General features: G+C 43.2%; 1 protein-coding gene across 12 annotated transcripts in view; it reads left to right on the plus strand.

The window, feature by feature from the left end:
• Ten-m (teneurin transmembrane protein Ten-m) overlaps nucleotides 1–20087 on the plus strand; it is a 748404-nt gene that overhangs the window by 721389 nt on the left and 6928 nt on the right. For 8 of the 12 annotated variants that reach the window (XM_076533045.1, XM_076533047.1, XM_076533049.1 and 5 more), the window contains 13 exons: nucleotides 3376–3460; nucleotides 5836–5999; nucleotides 6505–6672; nucleotides 9172–9461; nucleotides 9696–9942; nucleotides 11304–11678; nucleotides 12119–12454; nucleotides 12662–12869; nucleotides 13737–13763; nucleotides 15589–15805; nucleotides 15884–16719; nucleotides 16793–19098; nucleotides 19165–19915. In XM_076533045.1, the coding sequence (XP_076389160.1) occupies nucleotides 3376–3460; nucleotides 5836–5999; nucleotides 6505–6672; nucleotides 9172–9461; nucleotides 9696–9942; nucleotides 11304–11678; nucleotides 12119–12454; nucleotides 12662–12869; nucleotides 13737–13763; nucleotides 15589–15805; nucleotides 15884–16719; nucleotides 16793–19098; nucleotides 19165–19915 (6010 nt within the window). The other 4 variants (XM_076533053.1, XM_076533043.1, XM_076533044.1 and 1 more) reach the window with 4 other exon arrangements.

A 20087-nucleotide genomic window follows, 5' to 3' on the forward strand; every position in this document is an offset into this window, starting at 1 on the left:
TCTGTTTAAGTTATGTATTTTTGGAACAGGTTATTTTTGGAATAGATTTACGATTTTGCTATATTGTGATGAAAGTTGTATATGGTTGCGGAGATATAGTATGGTTGTAAATAAATACATCGTTAAACAATAGTAATTGTTCATAGAGATAGAAGTTAAAGTTTCTTGATTTACATTTTTTCACAGTTTCGAGTATTTGTCTTTCAAAGAAATTTACGACTTTGCTATATCGTGACAATAGTCACACAGTTTGCTGCAGAGATATAGTATGGTCGTAAATGACACCATCATCGATGCTAATTGTATAGAATTTACGTTCCTGTGATTGCATAGTGCATTCTCTTCTAGTTTCGTGTGCTTTATCCTTGAAAGAGTTTTACAACTTTGCTATATCATAACGAAGTTCGTACAGTTGGTTACGGAGATATAGTATGATTATCAATGAAACCAGTACCAAACACCACTAATTATTAGTAAAAGTTCAAGTTTCTAGGGTTACATGCTACATCTTGTTTTACAGTTTCGTATATTTTGTCATTCAACGAATTTTTACGACTTTGCTATATCGTGACGTTGGTACAGTCGTTTACGGAGACATAGTATGATTGTAAATGACCCCATCATTGATGCTAATTGTCTACAAAATACGTTCCTATGATTGCATAGTGCATTTTCTTCGAGTTTCATGTGTTTTGTCTTCAAAACAATTTTACAATTTTGCTATATCATAACGAAGTTCGTACAATTGAGATATAGTATGATTGTCAATGAATCCTTTGTCAAACAGTAGTAATTATTAGTAGAAGTTAAAGTTTGTTAGTGTTACCTGTCTTGTTTTACATACTTTTCATACAAATAATTTTACGACTTTGCTATATCGTTACGACAGTCATACAGTCGATGCAGAGATATAGTATGGTCGTAAATGAAACCATTGTCTGTCGATGTTAATTGTCGACACAATTTAACTTCCTATATTTTGAAACAGTTTTACGACTTTGCTGTATCAAGACAAAACCTCTTAGAACCACGTTTGAAACATAATTACGGAAACCCATAAAATTTCAAATTTGCATTAAACCTACATTAGTTCCGTCTTATTATTAAAAACGAAAAGGAATTGGTTATGCGACACGTGAAATGAAAAAAGGAAATTCAACATCGATTAGACAGGACGTAGTCAATAGGCAGGATCTTATGGTGTTTCCAAAGGTGTTCAGTTTTCTTATGCACCTTACAGTGTTGGTCGCTTGAAATTCAAACCGAAACCGCGATGAATCATGTACTTATCGATTCAACACAGGCGTTCGTTCACCGTCTCGCTTCTTCCTCTTTTTCCTGCTTCTTCGTGTATATTGGAGAACACGATGGAAAAGAAAAGGGCGTCGCGTCTGGCATCGCAAAACGCAGACCCGCGACGCCGACGCTGTCCGTCTATCCTGGAATCAACGAGAAAACTCTGACGTTTGCTTAATTCGTTTCTTTTTTGGCAGCGGCTCCACCCATGCGGCCTTTCCTGTCCTTTAATTATGTGTGCCTCCGTAATTAGACACGCAACGGAGATCCGTAATTAAACTGTCGAAAGTATCGAAATCAATCTGTATTTATTGGTATAATTTGTCGACTTTTTCATTTTCAAATGCTAGTTTTCGAGAACTTTTTATTGCTACGTCAATTAGTCTGTCAGGATGGTTTATTCGAAATATCGGATTTCGGAAATCGACCTACACGTTTGGACGACGTAGAGTACCGCAAATCGCTTGTGACATATCGGTTTCAAACTCATAATTTGACCTTGAATATTAAATGTGTGCGCAGTAGTTCACTGTGAATGATAATTATGCGCGGTATAGTTATTATACTGTGATTTAGTGTACTTGCTGGCTGAACTTCAATGCGCAGGTTTATTGCTTCCCGTTATCGACTGCGCGTGTTTAATATTTAAGGTCACACTGAAGGTCATTAATAAACTTGTTGCATTTGTACTAATCGACGTGAACGACCGATGTTGTGTACAATACAGTTCTTAATTAGAATTAAACAGCACTTAATTTGAAGCTTGAAGTTCAGCGAAAATATCTGCGTAGCCATTTTGTTAACACTTTGAACACAAAATGGCTGATTATAAAATGATTTCAGTCAATTTCGGTATCTATAAAGTTTTACATAATTCGATGACAGAAAATTATCATGAAATGGCACTTGTATTACATCAATCTGAAGCTTGAAACTCAGTGAAAATATTTGCGTTTCCATTTTATCATTGTTCCTAAAACAAAATCACTGACGATCAGTTACAGTGAACAATGATCAATTACAAAACATTTAAACTCTGATACAATTTGATGACAGAAAATTATCATAAAATGGCACTTGTATTACATCACTCTGAAGCTTAAAACTCAGGGAAAATATCTGCATTTCCATTTTACTATTGTTCCTAAAACAAAATGGCTGACGATCAGTTATATTGAACAATGATCAATTACAAAACATTTAAACTCTGATACAATTTGATGACAGAAAATTATGATAAAATGGCATTTATATTGCATCAATTTAAAGCTTGAAACTCAGTGGAAATATTTGCGTTTCCATTTTCTTATTGTTCGTAAAACAAAATAGCTGACGATCAGTTACAGTGAACAATGATCAATTTCAAAATATTTAAACTCTGATACAATTTGATGACAGAAAATTATGATAAAATGGCACTTATATTACATCAATCTGAAGCTTGAAACTCAGGGAAAATATCTGCGTTTCCATTTCCTTATTGTTCCTAAAACAAAATGGCTGACGATCAGTTATAGTGAACAATGATCAATTTCAAAATATTTAAACTGATACAATTTGATGACAGAAAATTATGATAAAATGGCACTTATATTACATCAATCTGAAGCTTGAAACTCAGTGAAAATATCTGCGTTTCTATTTTATCATTGTTCCTAAAACAAAATGGCTGACGATCAGTTATAGTGAACAATGATCAATTACAAAACATTTAAACTCTGATATAATTTGATGACACAGAATTATCATAAAATGTCACTTATGTTGCAAACTGGATTATGCACGTAGTACAGAACAGGTGATTTGACATTTTCGGTAAACTTTAATTTTCAAATAGATACTATCTTAAATTTATCTCATCAATTTGCATCAGCCCAGAACGAGCGATGAATTAAAATTTCTTTGCCAAACACGTTTCGAGCCCGTGTATTTTGTATAACGCCAAGGGTAAACACGTCGAGTGTATCGCACACGTTGTCGACCGAATAAAAGTCAGATGTAGAAAGTGGGCCACCGTTTCCCATGAGAAATTTTCCTCGATCTGCAACGTTACAAATTGTATGTTCTTTTTTTTCGCAGAGATACCGAAGAATGAGTACAACAACAAGAATCAGTCCTCAGGGAATAGTCCAATAAAGGTCGAACTGCAGAACAACATGGACAGGTAAGCCTATTTTCATTTCTCCGTTATCGACGCGTTGGCTTTTCCTTTTTCGCGCTGTGAACAATAAATAAAAAGAGAACGGTAGATTGGAACGAATGTACCATGACGAACACGTTGAAGTCTTTGACAATGGCTGTCGTGAATCATTCGTTCAAACGGTGAGTCAATGTTTGAAGATGAAGCGTCGTCCTATAGAAAAACCATGGAAAATCGTGTTCCTTGGGTCACGTGGAACGAGTCGCTGCAGGACCTCGAGTGTCCTCTTGAAATTTGCTAAGTGGTCGTAAACTTGACTATGGGGTCCTGTAGAAAATTCTTTATTTGCGCTTCCACTCAGTGAAATTCGACGTATTTATGGTAGCTAAAGTGATAAATTAGGTAAAATAATAGCACTGACGGTTTTACCAAGAAATACTGTGTGAGGCATCTGCATATAGTGTTTCAAAGACATTTTTGTAGGGTTTTTTAACAAATTCTTCTTTTCAATGCTTCAAATTTTAAATTTTTTATTAATTCAAGCTGCAAATTTAACAGTTTCTTAAGTTATGATAATGCTTTAGGTGAAATAATAGCAGTAACTGTTATATCAAGGAAATGCTATGTGAGGCATCTGCATATAGTGTTTCAAAGAAATTTTTGTAAGGGTTGTTAACAAATTCTTATTTCCAATGCCTCAAGTTTAAAATTTTGTATTATTCAAGCTGCAAATTTAACAATTTCTTAAGTTATGATGATACATTAGGTAAAATAATAGCAGTAACTGTTATATCAAGGAAATGCTGTGTGAGGCATCTGCATATAGTGTTTCAAAGAAATTTTTGTAGGGGTTATTAACAAATTCTTATTCTCAATGCCTCAATTTAAACATTTTTTATTAATTGAAGCTACAAATTTAACAATTTCTCAAGTCGCGCTTTAAAAAAGCTTTGAATATTTGGCAATTTGGAAGTTTGAGAAAAAAAGAATTAAAATCAGTTCCTTCTTCTGAAAATTTTTAAACTTGCTATTTAGTGAATTTGAAAACTTCTACAGTATTTGTAAATTTAAAAGTTAATCAAATTGCAAGCTTGAAAATTGAATTTCGAAGATGTGTTGAAACTCTTGAAAATGTATGAAGTCTTTATGGAGTTCGAGAGATGAAAAGTTGAGAAATTAGTGTCTTTCATGAATTTTGAAGAAAAATTGAAAAAAAGTGTGTGGTCTGCGAGGACGATGCGTCTGGCTTTCGTTTTTCCATTATCGCGTGATGCAACGAAAGCAAACAGGCACCCTCGCACTCGAGGAACCCGGCCTGTCCCGTTTAAATATTTTTGTTAGACGTTTCTGAGTTACATGGAAGCGTGTGACGCTCAGCATAAACATACTCCAGGGCCAATGCTTTCGCGCGAAAGCACGTGACGGCTTCAAATATATTTGCTGGATAACAAGCAGCGTGAACCGACGTTTCCTTTCCTTTGAAATCGACATTAAAGCTACCGTGAAATCGTCCGAGCACCACTTTACAGTGCAAACCAGATCTCACTTTTAATAGTTAGTCCTTGGATGGTCTTTGAGACAGCGACAATTTAAATTTAAATTTAGACTCTTTTGTACTTTCATTTTCTGCACTTTAAAGCGTCCTTTTAGACAACATTTTCGCATAAATGTAAAATTTGAGAGTCTAATGTTATAATGAAAGCGTCGTTGTTGTATTTCATAGCTCTGAACCAGTGTTGTCTCGGCCTCACTGTCTTATGCCTGACACATTTGGATTACGAAGTTTTCTGAATTTTTATTATCGCAACGTTTACTCGACTTCTACTTAATAATTTCAGTCCCTAATTTATTCATGAAAGTTTATTTCTGTATCTTCTGTACTTCCGGATCACGTTTGACCCGGCCTCATAATCATACAGCTAACTTTATTACTGTATTCCAGTCTATTATTTAGTAATTTAAATTCACAATTTGTTAATGAGAGTACTATAATAATATTTCATTGCTTATAGGTCGCGTTTAACCCGGCCTCATGGGCTAACAATTAAGCCTCATATCTCGAATATTGAATTTATTCTAACTTTTAGGTTTTTCTAATGTATACAAGTCATCCACGTAACAATTTCATAGACCTATTTTGCATTTAACTCGGCCTCATAGACAAACAATTATCTCTCACGCCTTAAATGCCAAGTTTTCTAAATGTTAGAAGATTTAAACGTAAACAGGTCTTTTATTTAGCTACTTAAATGTTTAATTCGTCAGTGGAAGCGTCGTGTTGTGGCTGTTGGTCGCTATTGACCTGGTCTCGCTTAATTTTTCTTTCCTAATACAGTTTTTTAGCATACAACCATCCATCCGTCGGACGGAAATTAATCGAGACCGTTGATTAATTACAGAGTACCTTTACCATACGGCCACGCGCCCTCAATGATCCCAATGAGGAGACAAAGCATTCGTTGTCATTTTGTGAAAGGGGTCGACTGGTGCAGCTGGAAATTAATCGCCATGATACTGCTTATGGTTTCGTTGTGCATAACAGCAGTCTTAGCTTATGTCGTAGGTAAGTCAACCTTAATTCGTTTAATTATAAAAAGATTAATTATATGTACATCTTCGACTCGATATTGCATTTCATTCAAAATCTAAGGATATACTGACGTCGACAAGATACACTATCTACAAGATACACTTATAATATACACATAATAAAAGAATTAATGGGACTCATAATGTTAGTGCACTATTAGCAGCTGAATGGGATGAGGCAGTAGCCCACAAGCAAGATCAAGATCCCGGACAATTTTGTCATAAATCTCTAAACTTATGTGGTCCATGAGTTTGGTATCATCAAATTTTCAGCAGAAGGTCATGCAGTTTCTCTGTAAGTTCAGTCCAGCTATCCACATGCAAAGGAATGACCCTAACATAGAGGCTGTTTGACAGAAACCTTCCACAAATAATTCTTTAGAAATTACGTCAGTGTCCATATATCCTTAGAGCTGCAAACATGATTGCAAAATCAAATCAATTAAAATTGTTTATATAACCTCAAAAATGTGTTTCAGTTTCGAGCATAGTGAACCGGTCGTACCAGGGCACGAAAGCGTGCACGGTGTTGGTTGGCGAGAACGCGGACCCAAAATCGTTATCGACGGACGGTAACAAGACTTCCACGTCGAGTACATCGTCGTCGCAGTCAAACAGCAGAACGCGTCAGCAACCTTCTTCAGGAGGTAGTATTAAATCGTCGGCTAGCATGTTAGAGCACGTGTACATCCGTAAGCGTAGGGATACGTATAACCAGCATGCGTTGCACCAAACTGTCGCATCATCCTTTAAATCCACCGAGCTGCGGTCGACCGTGGTCCATGAAGACGCAGGATTACCACGGTCCTCGCAGTCACCGGTCCCATTAGACGAGGATCGTCCTGGTAAGATTGTGCATGAAACGGCTGCGTATACGGATGATCCTCAGCGAAATCAGAGCGGAAACGAGTCGTCAGGATCGACGACTCCCATGGGGACGTTGCTGCTTGCCCTGAATGTCTCTGACTCTTCGGTTACTAACTATTCAACTCCTACCACTGTCGCCTCTTCGTCCTCTGTCTCTGTTGTCTCTTACACCTCCTCTTCCGTTTCACTTAACGAACCGGTTAACCGGCCTTCAGAGACCCCGGCTGAGTCCGTTAGCTCGGAATCGACCGGGATCGAATTAGGTCATAATTTGGACATCGCTGCCACCACTGATCCAGTTATCCCAGAAAATCGCCAGGAGTTTACCCAGTCCATTGGCCAGTCGACTCTGGACAAGGGTAAGGTAGAAAGTTCAACTATCCCTGGAGATGACGTTGAATCGATAAGTGATAGAAGTTCTCCGGACGTTGAAGATGATAACGTTAGTCATGTAGAACCTGCGAATACTGAGAGTTCTACGGAGGTCGCGAACGTAAGTACCTCTAGCTCCACCAGCAGCGATTCGGAAGATAACCCTGTACCGCCAGTGGAAGAATATTTGGAAGAGGATAAGCCGAATGCCACGAACGAGAAGAATGCTAACGTCTCCGATTTTTCGGACGTGGTGAAGGAAACTCGAGAACTCTCCCGAGAGGACGAATCAACAGAATCCGAAACTTCGCCGAGTCGCGTGAAGAGTTCCGAGAAGTCCGAAGAACTCCAGCGGGACTACCCTTTACCGATTTATAATTACGGCCAGGAGGAGGTAGAAATCGTGAAACTGAATCATGCCGAATCGAATACCGCGAAGACGAAGACGCGGGACAGCAACGAGCTGAAGACGAACAGCGTTCCGTCGCTGCACCAGAACGGTGATTTACGAGTAATCACCAGAGAGGAAAACGACGAGGAATTCCTGCGGGAGTTCGAGAAAAAGTTCCGGGAGGACTCTGCGCCCAAAGATACTGATCCTCCTAACGTCCCGGTCGAACCTAACCCGCCACTAACCCAGCAAGTGAAAATCATCGAGGTGCCGGTCGACAGGTCTCACCCATCACCTCCACCCATCTCATCGACATCATCGAACCGGGTGCTTGTGAACATAACAATCGCTTCCGGCGACTCATCCTCGAAGCCGCTGTACGTCCTCTCGGTGTCCGTGCCCACGGACGGCTCCGAGCAGGTGCAGTCAGCCGAGGTTCATCAGCAGGAGGATCAGCTTCGGGAATCAGGCTCGAATGTGGCTTCTAACCTGAACGATAACCGATTGCCCCCGCCTCCGCAGCCTCCCTCGTCGCCACCGCCTCCTATGTGGGCCGGTGGCGAGTGCGAATGCTCTTGCCCTTGCATGGGCTCCTCGTCTGACGAGTGGGACACTTTTCCAGTCATCGTCGAGAACCTCGAAGAGGTAGATAACTCGAGTCTGTCTGTAGACGAACTGTCCGATCCAGACACGATGGCGAAAGATCTGGAACAGGAGTCGGTTGGAAGCGACGCCATCTCGAGCACCGATTATTCCTCGACCACAGAGGAAAATGGCGGTTCTACCGAGTGGACTACTACGAATTACGTGACTGAATCCAGCACGGACATGTCAGGGTGTCCTGGGACCACTCCGTTACCCCCAGAACCCACTATATTGATCCTGGAAGGTGAGGCCACGTTTATGGTTTTGTTTTTTCGGCTTCTTTTCTTTTCACTATCTTTCTCTACTCCGCTGATGCCGGGCTTTCTTTTTCGAATGAACGCGTAGCCAAGTATCCACATCGCTAGCTTGCTTCGATGTTGTTGAACGTTAGTTTGCAGAGTGGTTAACGTGGTAATGGTTAAAGTAGAAGTTTGTATAGCGTTGTAACGAGGTACTGGTGCATCATGACGTACGCAAGCACCTAACACAGGTAACTCTAAGCGGCTTTTACACGGGGTCAAAGTGTACCGGTGACGGTGTTAGGATACGAACTAAGTCCTTGCGGTTTTTTGCATGGTGGTATAAACGCAAGGGCATGGTTTGCAAATTAACGATGGAGATTCACGAATTATGTATGCGAGATAATACGAATGAGTCCAGAAATTCGCTGATGCGCAAAGCCTAGCTAAGTATACAGCCATGCAATTTTTTAAATATCTCTTGCGCTTTACATTTTAATAATAACAGTCGGTTTTCTCGTGGGGGATGTTGCGCAGAGTTGGCGAAACCGCGATAAACATCTCCCGCCAGAAAACTGATGACGCGCGGAAATGAAGTAACGAGACTAATGTGACTGTTTTTGGACCCACAGGTGCCAGAACTTTCCCTGCAAGGTCATTCCCACCTGACGGCACCACGTTCGCCCAGGTTGGTCTGGGTCAGAAGCTGAGCAAGGAAATTCCACCGTACAGCTACTGGAACATGCAGTTCTACCAATCGGAGGCTGCATACGTACGGTTCGACTACAATATCCCACGTGGGGCCAGCATCGGCGTCTACGCGAGAAGAAATGCCCTTCCCACGCACACGCAATACGACCTTCTCGAAGTGTTGAGCGGCTTCAAGGCGAGGACCACTCGGGCATCCCGTGTTAGTGCCATTGTATGTGCCACAGCCCCATTTTTCTTTTTCTTTTCAATCAGAGTCGTAGTTCGATGATTCAGACAACTTGAAGAGAATTTATTTCCTATTCTTTTTTGTACAATTTCGAGTCTGCGGTACAGAACAGCGTTTTTTTATTATTTTTTTTTTCCCTACAAACTTTCGTGAACCTGTAGTGAAAGTACAGGCAGTTGCTGATGGGATTCTTAAAAATTTTCATCATTTTCTGAGTAGCCTTATATCAAGAAAGAAGTGACGCACTATATGGAGCCTGGCCATTGGTTCCTTTCGTTGTACAATGATGATGGAGACCCTCAGGAGGTGTCCTTCATTGCCATAATCGCCGAAGACATGACGCACAATTGTCCTAACGGGTGCAGCGGCAAGGGAGAGTGCCTGCTAGGTCACTGCCAGTGCAACCCTGGGTTTGGAGGAGAGGATTGTAGTGAGAGTGTCTGTCCAGTTCTCTGTAGCCAGCGAGGTAAATGTGACATACTCATATTCTCAGTTCTCAGCCTCATAAGTTCCCAACCTTCCAAGTTCCCATCTTCCTAAGTTCCAAATCTCCCAAGTTCCAAACCTCCCAAGTTCCAAACCTCCCAAGTTCCAAACCTCCCAAGTTCCAAACCTCCCAAGTTCCAAACCTCCCAAGTTCCAAACCTCCCAAGTTCCAAACCTCCCAAGTTCCAAACCTCCCAAGTTCCAAACCTCCCAAGTTCCAAACCTCCCAAGTTCCAAACCTCCCAAGTTCCAAACCTCCCAAGTTCCAAACCTCCCAAGTTCCAAACCTCTCAAGTTCCAAACCTCCCAAGTTCCAAACTTCACTAGTTCCAAACCTCCCAAGTTCCAAACCTCCCAAGTTCCATATCTCCCAAGTTCCAAACCTCTCAAGTTCCAAACCTCACTAGTTCCAAACCTCCCAACTTCCCAAGCTTCCAAGTTCCAAACCTCCCAAGTTCCATATCTCCCAAGTTCCAAACCTCTCAAGTTCCAAACCTCTCAAGTTCCAAACCTCTCAAGTTCCAAACCTCTCAAGTTCCAAACCTCCCAAGTTCCAAACCTCCCAACTTCCCAACCTTCCAAGTTCCAAACCTCCCAAGTTCCATATCTCCCAAGTTCCAAACCTCTCAAGTTCCAAACCTCACTAGTTCCAAACCTCCCAACTTCCCAACCTTCCAAGTTCCAAACCTCCCAAGTTCCATATCTCCCAAGTTCCAAACCTCTCAAGTTCCAAACCTCTCAAGTTCCAAACCTCTCAAGTTCCAAACCTCTCAAGTTCCAAACCTCCCAAGTTCCAAACCTCACTAGTTCCAAACCTCCCAAGTTCCAAACCTCCCAAGTTCCAAACCTCCCAAGTTCCAAACCTCCCAAGTTTCAAACCTCCCAAGTTCCATATCTCCCAAGTTCCATATCTCCCAAGTTCCAAATCCCCCAAGTTCCAAATCCCCCAAGTTCCAAACCTGCCAAGTTCCAAACCTCCCAAATTCTCAACCTCCCAGACTTCTACCTTCCAAGATTCCAATCTTCGAAATTCCCAACTCCTTAAGTCCCCAATCTCTTCCCAAGTCCTCAACCTCCTCTCAAGTTACACCTTCCAAGTGTCAAACCTTTCAAATTCCTAATCTCCAAATGCTTTCAAACACCCAAACTACAAAACTCCCTTGAAATTTCAAGCTCTCAGCACCCAAAATCCCAAATTCACATGTTGTTCCATCCAAACATTGAAGCCGGTCCCCAAGATATCCTCATTCCTCTAAAAAAAATCCACATTCTCGACTTATATAACAAAAATCTTGATTCTAACTTGAACTATTACTAATTGCAACCTATCTACGATTGCAGGAGAATACATAAACGGAGAGTGTCAGTGCAACCCCGGCTGGAAAGGGAAGGAATGTTCCCTGCGTCACGACGAATGCGAAGTGCCTGACTGCAACGGACATGGTCATTGCACGAACGGGAAGTGTAACTGCGTACGTGGTTACAAGGGAAAATACTGCGAGGAAGTGGACTGTCCTCACCCAACCTGTTCCGGTCACGGTTTCTGCGCCGAAGGCACTTGCATCTGTAAGAAAGGATGGAAAGGAGCGGACTGCAGTCAAATGGACAAGGAAGCACTTCAATGTCTACCAGACTGTAGCGGTCACGGGAACTTTGATCTTGAGACACAGACGTGTTTGTGCGAGCCCATGTGGTCTGGAGATGACTGTTCCAAAGGTAGCTAACATCATTCATAATTGATTCCGTTTTTGAGAGAAACTATAGCGGTTAGATTAAAGGAAGCATTACTTATTAAGGGCCAGAATTATTGAACGTGAACAGAAATAGTCATCCGCGGTTGCTCGGGTACCGACTCAATTTTAGATGGGAAATCATTTTGCTGTCAAATGTTTTATGATCCTTAAATAACTGTTAAATCTGAATTTATATATATCGTTCTATTTTAACTGATCAGTTCATATGTTTCCAGGTTGTGCGTCAATTTCACGACCGGTTTTCTGTATTCTGACGTTGTTTGACCCTTCCGCTAATAACGTGATGTTGACCCTGTTCGTTAACTTCTCTGCATAAACCCTAGCTTGTTGCTTGCGTGTACTAATATCAGATATCTGTTCAGTAATATTCCCGTATAATAATTCCCGACTGTTCTTCTTCAGAACTGTGCGATCTGGACTGTGGATCCCATGGACATTGCGTGGACAACGCCTGCGACTGTCTACCAGGCTGGTCCGGCGAGCTGTGCAATCTGAAGCAATGCGATCCGAGATGTAACGAACATGGCCAGTGCAAGAACGGGACATGTTTATGCGTGACTGGCTGGAACGGGAAACATTGCACCATGGAAGGTTGTCCCAATTCCTGCTCCGGTCATGGCCAGTGCAGAGTCAGCAATGACGGACAATGGGAGTGCAGGTGCTACGACGGTTGGGACGGCAAGGACTGCAACGTGCTGCTCGAACAGAACTGCAACGACGGAAGGGATAACGATAAAGGTATAACATGGATAGAAACGAAAATCAACTTGAAATCTGGCAGTTGAGGTCCTGAGTAGACTTATCAACAGATACAACCCCATATCATCAAACCACAGTTGTTCACATAATGTCAAACGTGACCATGTCATATAACGTGAACCGTAACCACACTATTTTAGCTATATAACTGCTCAATTGTAACCTGAGGCATACTATTTTTTCCAGACGGTCTGATCGATTGCGCGGATCCGGAATGTTGCTCGAATCATATATGTCGTAGCAGCCAGCTTTGCGTGTCCGCTCCAAAGCCGATCGATATCCTTCTGCGAAAGCAACCGCCTGCTATCACCGCTTCTTTCTTCGAGAGGATGAAATTTTTAATCGACGAGGGTAGCCTGCAGAACTACGCCCGGCAGGAGACCTTCAACGAGAGGTGAGTTAACGCGAATTGTGTTGGCAGCACGATGAATCGCGTGCGATTTCGTTGACCCGCGATCGGTTTATCGATCACCTTTCGATCAAATTATAATTCGCTCGTGGAAACCGTGTCCGTCCCGAACTTGATGTTACGTGGTGCAGTTCTATATATACATAGCCGGTTACAGACACACGAAAGCATCAAAACAGACAGTTACGGTGTATACGTCCGGACGAATGCATGTGTTTACGAAGGACGACTGAAGGTTATTAGGGTTATTAACCTAAAGGGGAGAATGTAGGAGAGGATCTTTGGCTAACCTCGAAACACATGCATACTCGTACATGTATCTTTACCCGTTACACGTTATGTACAAGAGACACTGACGACGTATACAATAGATATATGATATATTCTCTGCGTTGTTGTGACCCGTGTGAAATCACATCCCAAAAGTTTTATACATATGTTTGTACGTACGTGTGCGCGAGCGTGTGCCCTGCACTGAACCCCGTCTCCATTCTACTTCATTCTCATTCTTTACTCGCTCTGAACACAAGATTGATCTTATCGATATTGTACGTGTTAATCGACGATCTTTCTCTTTCTCTCTTTCTATCACCGTGTCCGTCCGAGTGAAGCTTGGCGTGAATGTGTGACTCCATGTTCGAGCATCAAGCTTTTTGCTACCATCACAACCGGTACAGGGACGCAAATAAAATCGATCCAGAAGTCTTTCCTTTTTCGAAGAATATCGATTACTCTGAACTAATAAATTTCTTTTTTCTTCTACCTTTTTCTCTGTCTATCTTTTCCATCTAGCTTTGCCTTTAATCACATCATTTTTAACTCGGTTCTGTTTTATCCGTGCTGCCCGGTCAGTATGTTCTGGAATCACTTCAACACAAGGTAAGAAAGCCATTACGTCGATGAAAGAAAAGTAAAAAGTAAAATAAAGAAAGAAACGAATGGAAAAGAAAAGAATACACCCGTTTGCGAGTTGGTAGAGTGTAAACAGAGTTGAATAGCTGCTGCTGTTTGACGATATTTTCGTGCATTTCGTATCATGTGTACATAAATAAGAAACATCCTGCATAAGCGTTCGATACCATTCGAGGAACGAGCGACGTACTCACGTTTTGTCTACGACTGACAAAACGGTCGAGAACAGCTCCCTCGATTAGATTGTAACACGATGTGCCACTAACCAATCAATGAATAGCTCACATAACCTCTTCCCACCTCACCAAACAACCTTCATCATTGTTTGACTCTTTCTCGTTGCATGGTTTGGTTACCTTATTATTCCTACGTTGTCTTTCGTGCCTTTTAAGTTGAGCTTCTGACTTTGTGTTATTCGTGTATATGTGTATGTATCTATTTGTATTGGTAGTAGACGATGCTTCAGTGCCAAAGAGGCATTGATAGGTCGATATCAAGGGTTTTTCACTGAGAAATTTAGGGAAAAATTAGGACACGGTAAGCTTGATGACAGACAGGAACTGTGGCGGTTCCTTCATACGTCACCAAATGGTGACATCACGTTAACCCTCATTTTACTATTCTCATTTTACTATTCTCATGTATACTAACTATATTTATGACATCCAAATCTAGATACTTATGTCACCTATCTGAACAGAATTTAAAATAAGTGGTTACAATTGTATTCTACTTGCCGTCTGACTTTACAGAAATTAAACGAGAGCCTTAAGAAACCAGACCCTATACCTCAAATCTATGTATGGTTCCCATCTGACGTACTCGTCAATTATGCTCTATGAATTTGACAACAAAATTTGATTACAATTTCTCAGTAAGAAATTAAAGTGGAATCTCAAGAAATCCCTGGACCTCCAAACCACATAGGATTCCCAACACTCAACCTAGTCCTCAATGAAAATTAATCTATAAGTTATAAACCAGTTGACTTATCTAACCCTCCTTAACAGGGAATGAAGATGTAGCCTGAATAAATGAAATCCTACATCTTCAAACTATATATGACCTCCAATATTTAACTCCCTCCTGAGAAAAGTCGAATTGCACTAATTTCACACATCTCAATCCATCTGCGCCCCCAACAGTATTTCTAATCTGTTCCTTGTCCTTTCAATTTCCATCATAGTTTTATGGCTTTTGAGAGGTTGTACTGATCACACACCGGTGTATCTATCCTTCAAATCAAATATCAGTAGTACAATGCATCTACGCACTGCAGATCCTACACTTAACGACCTAACACCTTACCCTGATTGAACGTCCTACACCTTGCTCAAAACTGTACGTTTATCACAAATGAGCACATCCCAGACTCATCCTGCTAGAATTAAAGTTCACCAGCAGGTTAAACCTTGAAACCCTTCCACAGCATCACCGCCACACCCTGGAGGTCAATTAACACATACCTCTTCAGCACTGAAAAGCAACGTCGACGATACTGAAATCGTGGTTCGTAACGTTACACGTGCGGAGTATCGATTTGAAACGGGTGCTGTCATATCGAACTAGCCATGAAAAAATAACACGATGTGAATCTTCGTTTGAGGTGACAGTACCGTTGACCGCGACGATCGAAAACATCTCAAGAAATGAATTTAACGACAGTAGATTGAAAATTAGCTTAGATAGCAGTTGCTTTGTTGTTAGCGTGCAACTGAGCACGTTGAAAAAAGTGATCACACACGACAAAGACACCTGTCCGATGGTCGTTAACCTTATCGTTCCCTGACAGCCGTTCGGCCGTCGTTCGTGGCCGAGTTGTCACGCATCTTGGCACTGGACTGATGGGAGTAAGAGTCAGCACCAGCACGCCTTTGGAAGGTTTCACCCTGACGAGAGACGACGGTTGGTTCGATCTCTTAGTGAACGGCGGGGGTGCAGTCACCCTACAGTTTGGCAGGTCGCCCTTCAAGCCGCAGAGCCACATAGTCTTCGTGCCGTGGAACGAGGTAGAGTACATGGTTCCTCAAGGTCGCCCAAAATATCTTATTTCCGGAGACTCTAACTAAAAACCTTATTTCCTGAAGGTGGTAATCATCGACAAGATCGTGATGAGCACCGCCGAGGAGAAGCAGCCTAATCACGTGCCTCACGCCTGCGCCGCACACGATTACGACCTGATGAAGCCGGTGGTTCTAGCCACGTGGAAGCACGGATTCCAGGGAGCGTGCCCCGACAAAAGCGCCATATTGGCAGAATCGCAAGTCATACAAGAAAGTCTGCAGATCCCCGGCACTGGATTGAACCTCGTTTACCACAGCTCCAGAGCAGCCGGTTACCTGTCCACGATACAACTGCAATTGACCCCAGAAGTCATACCACCGACCCTGAACTTGATTCACCTGAGAATAACCATCGAGGGTATCCTGTTTGAGAAGACGTTCGAAGCAGATCCCGTGATTAAGTTCACCTACGCGTGGAACCGATTGAACGTCTACAGGCAACGTGTTTACGGTGTCACCACAGCTATGGTGAAGGTGGGTTATGAGTACAGCGATTGCAAGGATATCATCTGGGACGTACAGACCACGAAACTCAGCGGCCACGACATGTCCATCTCCGAGGTGGGAGGTTGGAACCTGGATATTCATCACAGGTACAACTTCCACGAAGGTATTCTGCAAAAAGGAGATGGTTCCAACATCTACCTGAAGCAGAAGCCAAGAGTGATTCTCACGACTATGGGTGATGGACATCAGAGGCCTTTGGATTGTTACGACTGCGATGGACAAGCTTCTAAACAGCGACTTCTAGCTCCAGTCGCTCTGGCAACTGCTCCAGACGGCTCCATCTTCGTCGGGGACTTTAACCTTGTCAGGAAGATCCTCGTCGATGGCACTGTCAGAACCGTCGTTCGACTCAAGTAAGTGGAGATTAAATTTCTGAAGGGTCTATTTTTTAAACAGTCTCGTTTAATTTAATCAATATTTTTCCAGTGCTACGAGGGTGTCGTACCGCTACCACATTGCTCTGAGTCCACTGGATGGCTCCCTATACATCTCTGACCCGGAATCCCACCAGATTATCCGCGTTCGGGACACTAACGACTACTCCGATCCGGACCATAACTGGGAAACAGTAGTAGGTTCAGGAGAGCGATGTCTTCCTGGAGACGAGGCTCACTGTGGCGACGGCGCATTGGCTAGGGACGCTAAACTGGCGTATCCCAAAGGCGTCGCAATATCAGCCGACAACGTTCTATACTTCGCAGATGGCACGAACATCAGGATGGTCGACAGGGACGGTATTATCACCACGGTGATCGGGAACCACATGCACAAATCGCACTGGAAGCCGATTCCCTGCGAGGGTACATTGAACGTAGAGGAAGTCCATCTTCGTTGGCCTACAGAGCTGGCGATTAACCCTCTGGACAATTCGCTGCACATGATAGATGATCACATGGTGCTCCAACTGGCTCCAGATGGCAGAGTCAAGGTGGTAGCTGGTCGTCCTCTTCATTGTGCCTCGCCGTCGTCCTCGTTCGACACTGAACTGGCTACGCATGCCACTCTGGTGATGCCACAGAGCATCGCGTTTGGACCCTCCGGGAATCTGTACATTGCCGAGAGTGATTCGCAGCGGATTAATCGCGTGAGAGTAATCGGAACCGACGGCAAGATCTCCCCATACGCTGGCGCGGAATCGAAGTGTAATTGCCTGGAACGTGGATGTGACTGCTTCGAGGCTGACCATTATCTAGCGTCCACCTCCAAGTTCAACACGATATCTGCGGTCGCTGTGTCCCCTGACGGTGTGGTTCACATCGGAGACCAAGCAAACTACAGGATTCGATCAGTGATGGCCAGCATTCCTGACGCCAGTGGCGCCAGGGAGTACGAGATCTATTCGCCAGACACCCAGGAAATATACGTGTTCAACAGGTTCGGTCAACACGTGGCTACCAAGAACATCCTAACCGGTGAAATGGTGTACCAGTTCACATATAACGTGAATACCAGCAACGGCAAGCTCAGTACAGTCACTGACGCGGCTGGCAACAAAGTGTTCCTGTTAAGAGACTACAGCAGTCAGGTGAACTCGATCGAAAACACGAAGGGCCAGAAGTGCAGACTTAGGATGTCCAGAATGAAGATGCTTCACGAGCTGAGCACACCGGATAATTACAACGTCACGTTCGATTATCATGGACCTACTGGTTTGCTGAAGACGAAGCTTGACAGCACGGGCAGGAGTTATGTGTACAACTATGACGAGTTCGGTAGGCTGACAAGCGCTGTCACCCCGACGGGTAAGGTGATCAGCCTGACCTTTGACTTGAGCCTAAAGGGAGCGGTAGTCAAGGTAGGACAGAACAACAGAAAGCCTATTTCGATGTTGATCAAAGGGTCGTCTGTCGTCACGAAAGTTGGCGAGGCTGAACAAAGGACTACGGTGCTCGCCGACGGTTCCGTTGGTCAGGTCACACCGTGGGCCCACACGGTCAGCACGGACACTTTGCCATACTCAGTATTGGCTGAAATCGAGCCTTTGTTGGGCGAGAGTTACCCAGTGCCAGCTAAACAGAGAACGGAAATCGCTGGCGACCTGGCGAATAGGTTTGAATGGCGGTACTTCCTTAGAAAGCTTCAGGGCAACAAGAATCGAGGCAACTCGAAGTCTGTCGCACAAGTCGGCAGAAAGCTCAGGGTTAACGGTGACATTTTGTTGTCTCTTGAATACGACAGGGAGACTAACAGTGTTGCTGTGTTTATGGATGATGTGGAACTCCTGAACGTGACGTATGATAGAACAGCAAGACCAGTGAAGTGGGGTCCAAGGAACGGTATCTTCTCCGGTGTGGAACTGGAGTATGACCGGTTCAGCAGACTCACCAGTTGGACGTGGGGAGATATCAGCGAAACGTATGGTTTTGACAGAGCTGGTAGATTGTATGAGATCAAATACAGTGATGGCACATCCATGGTGTACGCGTTCAAGGACATGTTCAGCAGTCTTCCACTGAAAGTGACCACACCGAGGGGAAGCGACTACTTGCTGCAGTATGATGAGGCCGGTGCACTGCAGTCTTTAACTACGCCAAGGGGACACATCCACGCATTCTCGCTGCAGACTTCACTAGGGTTCTATAAGTACCAGTACTACTCGCCAATGAACAGACATCCTTATGAAATCTTGTACAATGACGACGGACAGATGTTGGCGAAGGTATATCCACATCAGAGTGGCAAGGTTGCGTACATCTATGACCACACTGGAAAATTGGAAACTACTCTTGCTGGTACGTAATGTCATACTATAATAAAATATAGCTGTTGAACATCATTAACCATTTTTATTTACACAGGACTATCTTCCATTCACTACACGTACCAAGAGACAACCAGTTTGGTCCACAGCATCGACATCAACGAGCCAAACTTCGAGATGCGCATCGAATACAAATACCACGCTGGAATCGTGAAGGACGAGAAGATCAAGTTCGGCAGCAAGAGCGGTCTGGACAACGCCCGTTATCGTTACCAGTACGACGGCAATGCCCGGATATCCAGCATCGAGGTGGACATCAATGGCAAACAACTTCCTCAATTACGGCTGAAGTATAATCAGAACCTGGGCATACTGGAGGGTGTGGGTGACCTCAGGATATACAGGAACCTCTTCAACCGGTCAGTCATGCAGGACAGCAGCAAGCAGTTCTTCACGGTCACCGATTACGACGAACACGGACGCGTTAAGACAGTCCTCATGAACATCCGATCGCTGGACGTGTTCCGAATGGAACTGGAGTACGATAATCGCAATCGTATAAAAATGAGGAAGACGTTGATTGGAAAGGACTCCATGGAGAAGGAGTGGGCGAAGATAGAGAAGATCACATACAACGCAGATGGACATGTGCTAGAAGTGGCAGAGACTGAAAATAATTGGCAGTACGCTTACGATGAGAATGGTAATGTGATAGGTGTGACGGAACACAACGAAAAAATAGCATTAGGCTACGACAGCGGTGATCGCGTAGTCCAATATGGCGACGTCGAGTTTAACTCGTACGACAGTCGGGGATTCGTCGTCATTCGTGGGGAACACAAATACAGGTTTGTGAAAGTTCACTTCACTTTCGTATGGCACTTGTCAGTTGAAATTGCTTATGCAGCATCTCTATCTTAACTTTGGTTGTCACATTCTTAAAATTCAACTTGCTTCTAAATCTACGTGAATCTCTTTTTTAACCCTTAGCTTCTGGTACCATGTAAAAGAACAATCTTT

Source organism: Megachile rotundata, chromosome 6 (assembly GCF_050947335.1).
Source record: "Megachile rotundata isolate GNS110a chromosome 6, iyMegRotu1, whole genome shotgun sequence".
Lineage (NCBI taxonomy): Eukaryota > Metazoa > Arthropoda > Insecta > Hymenoptera > Megachilidae > Megachile > Megachile rotundata.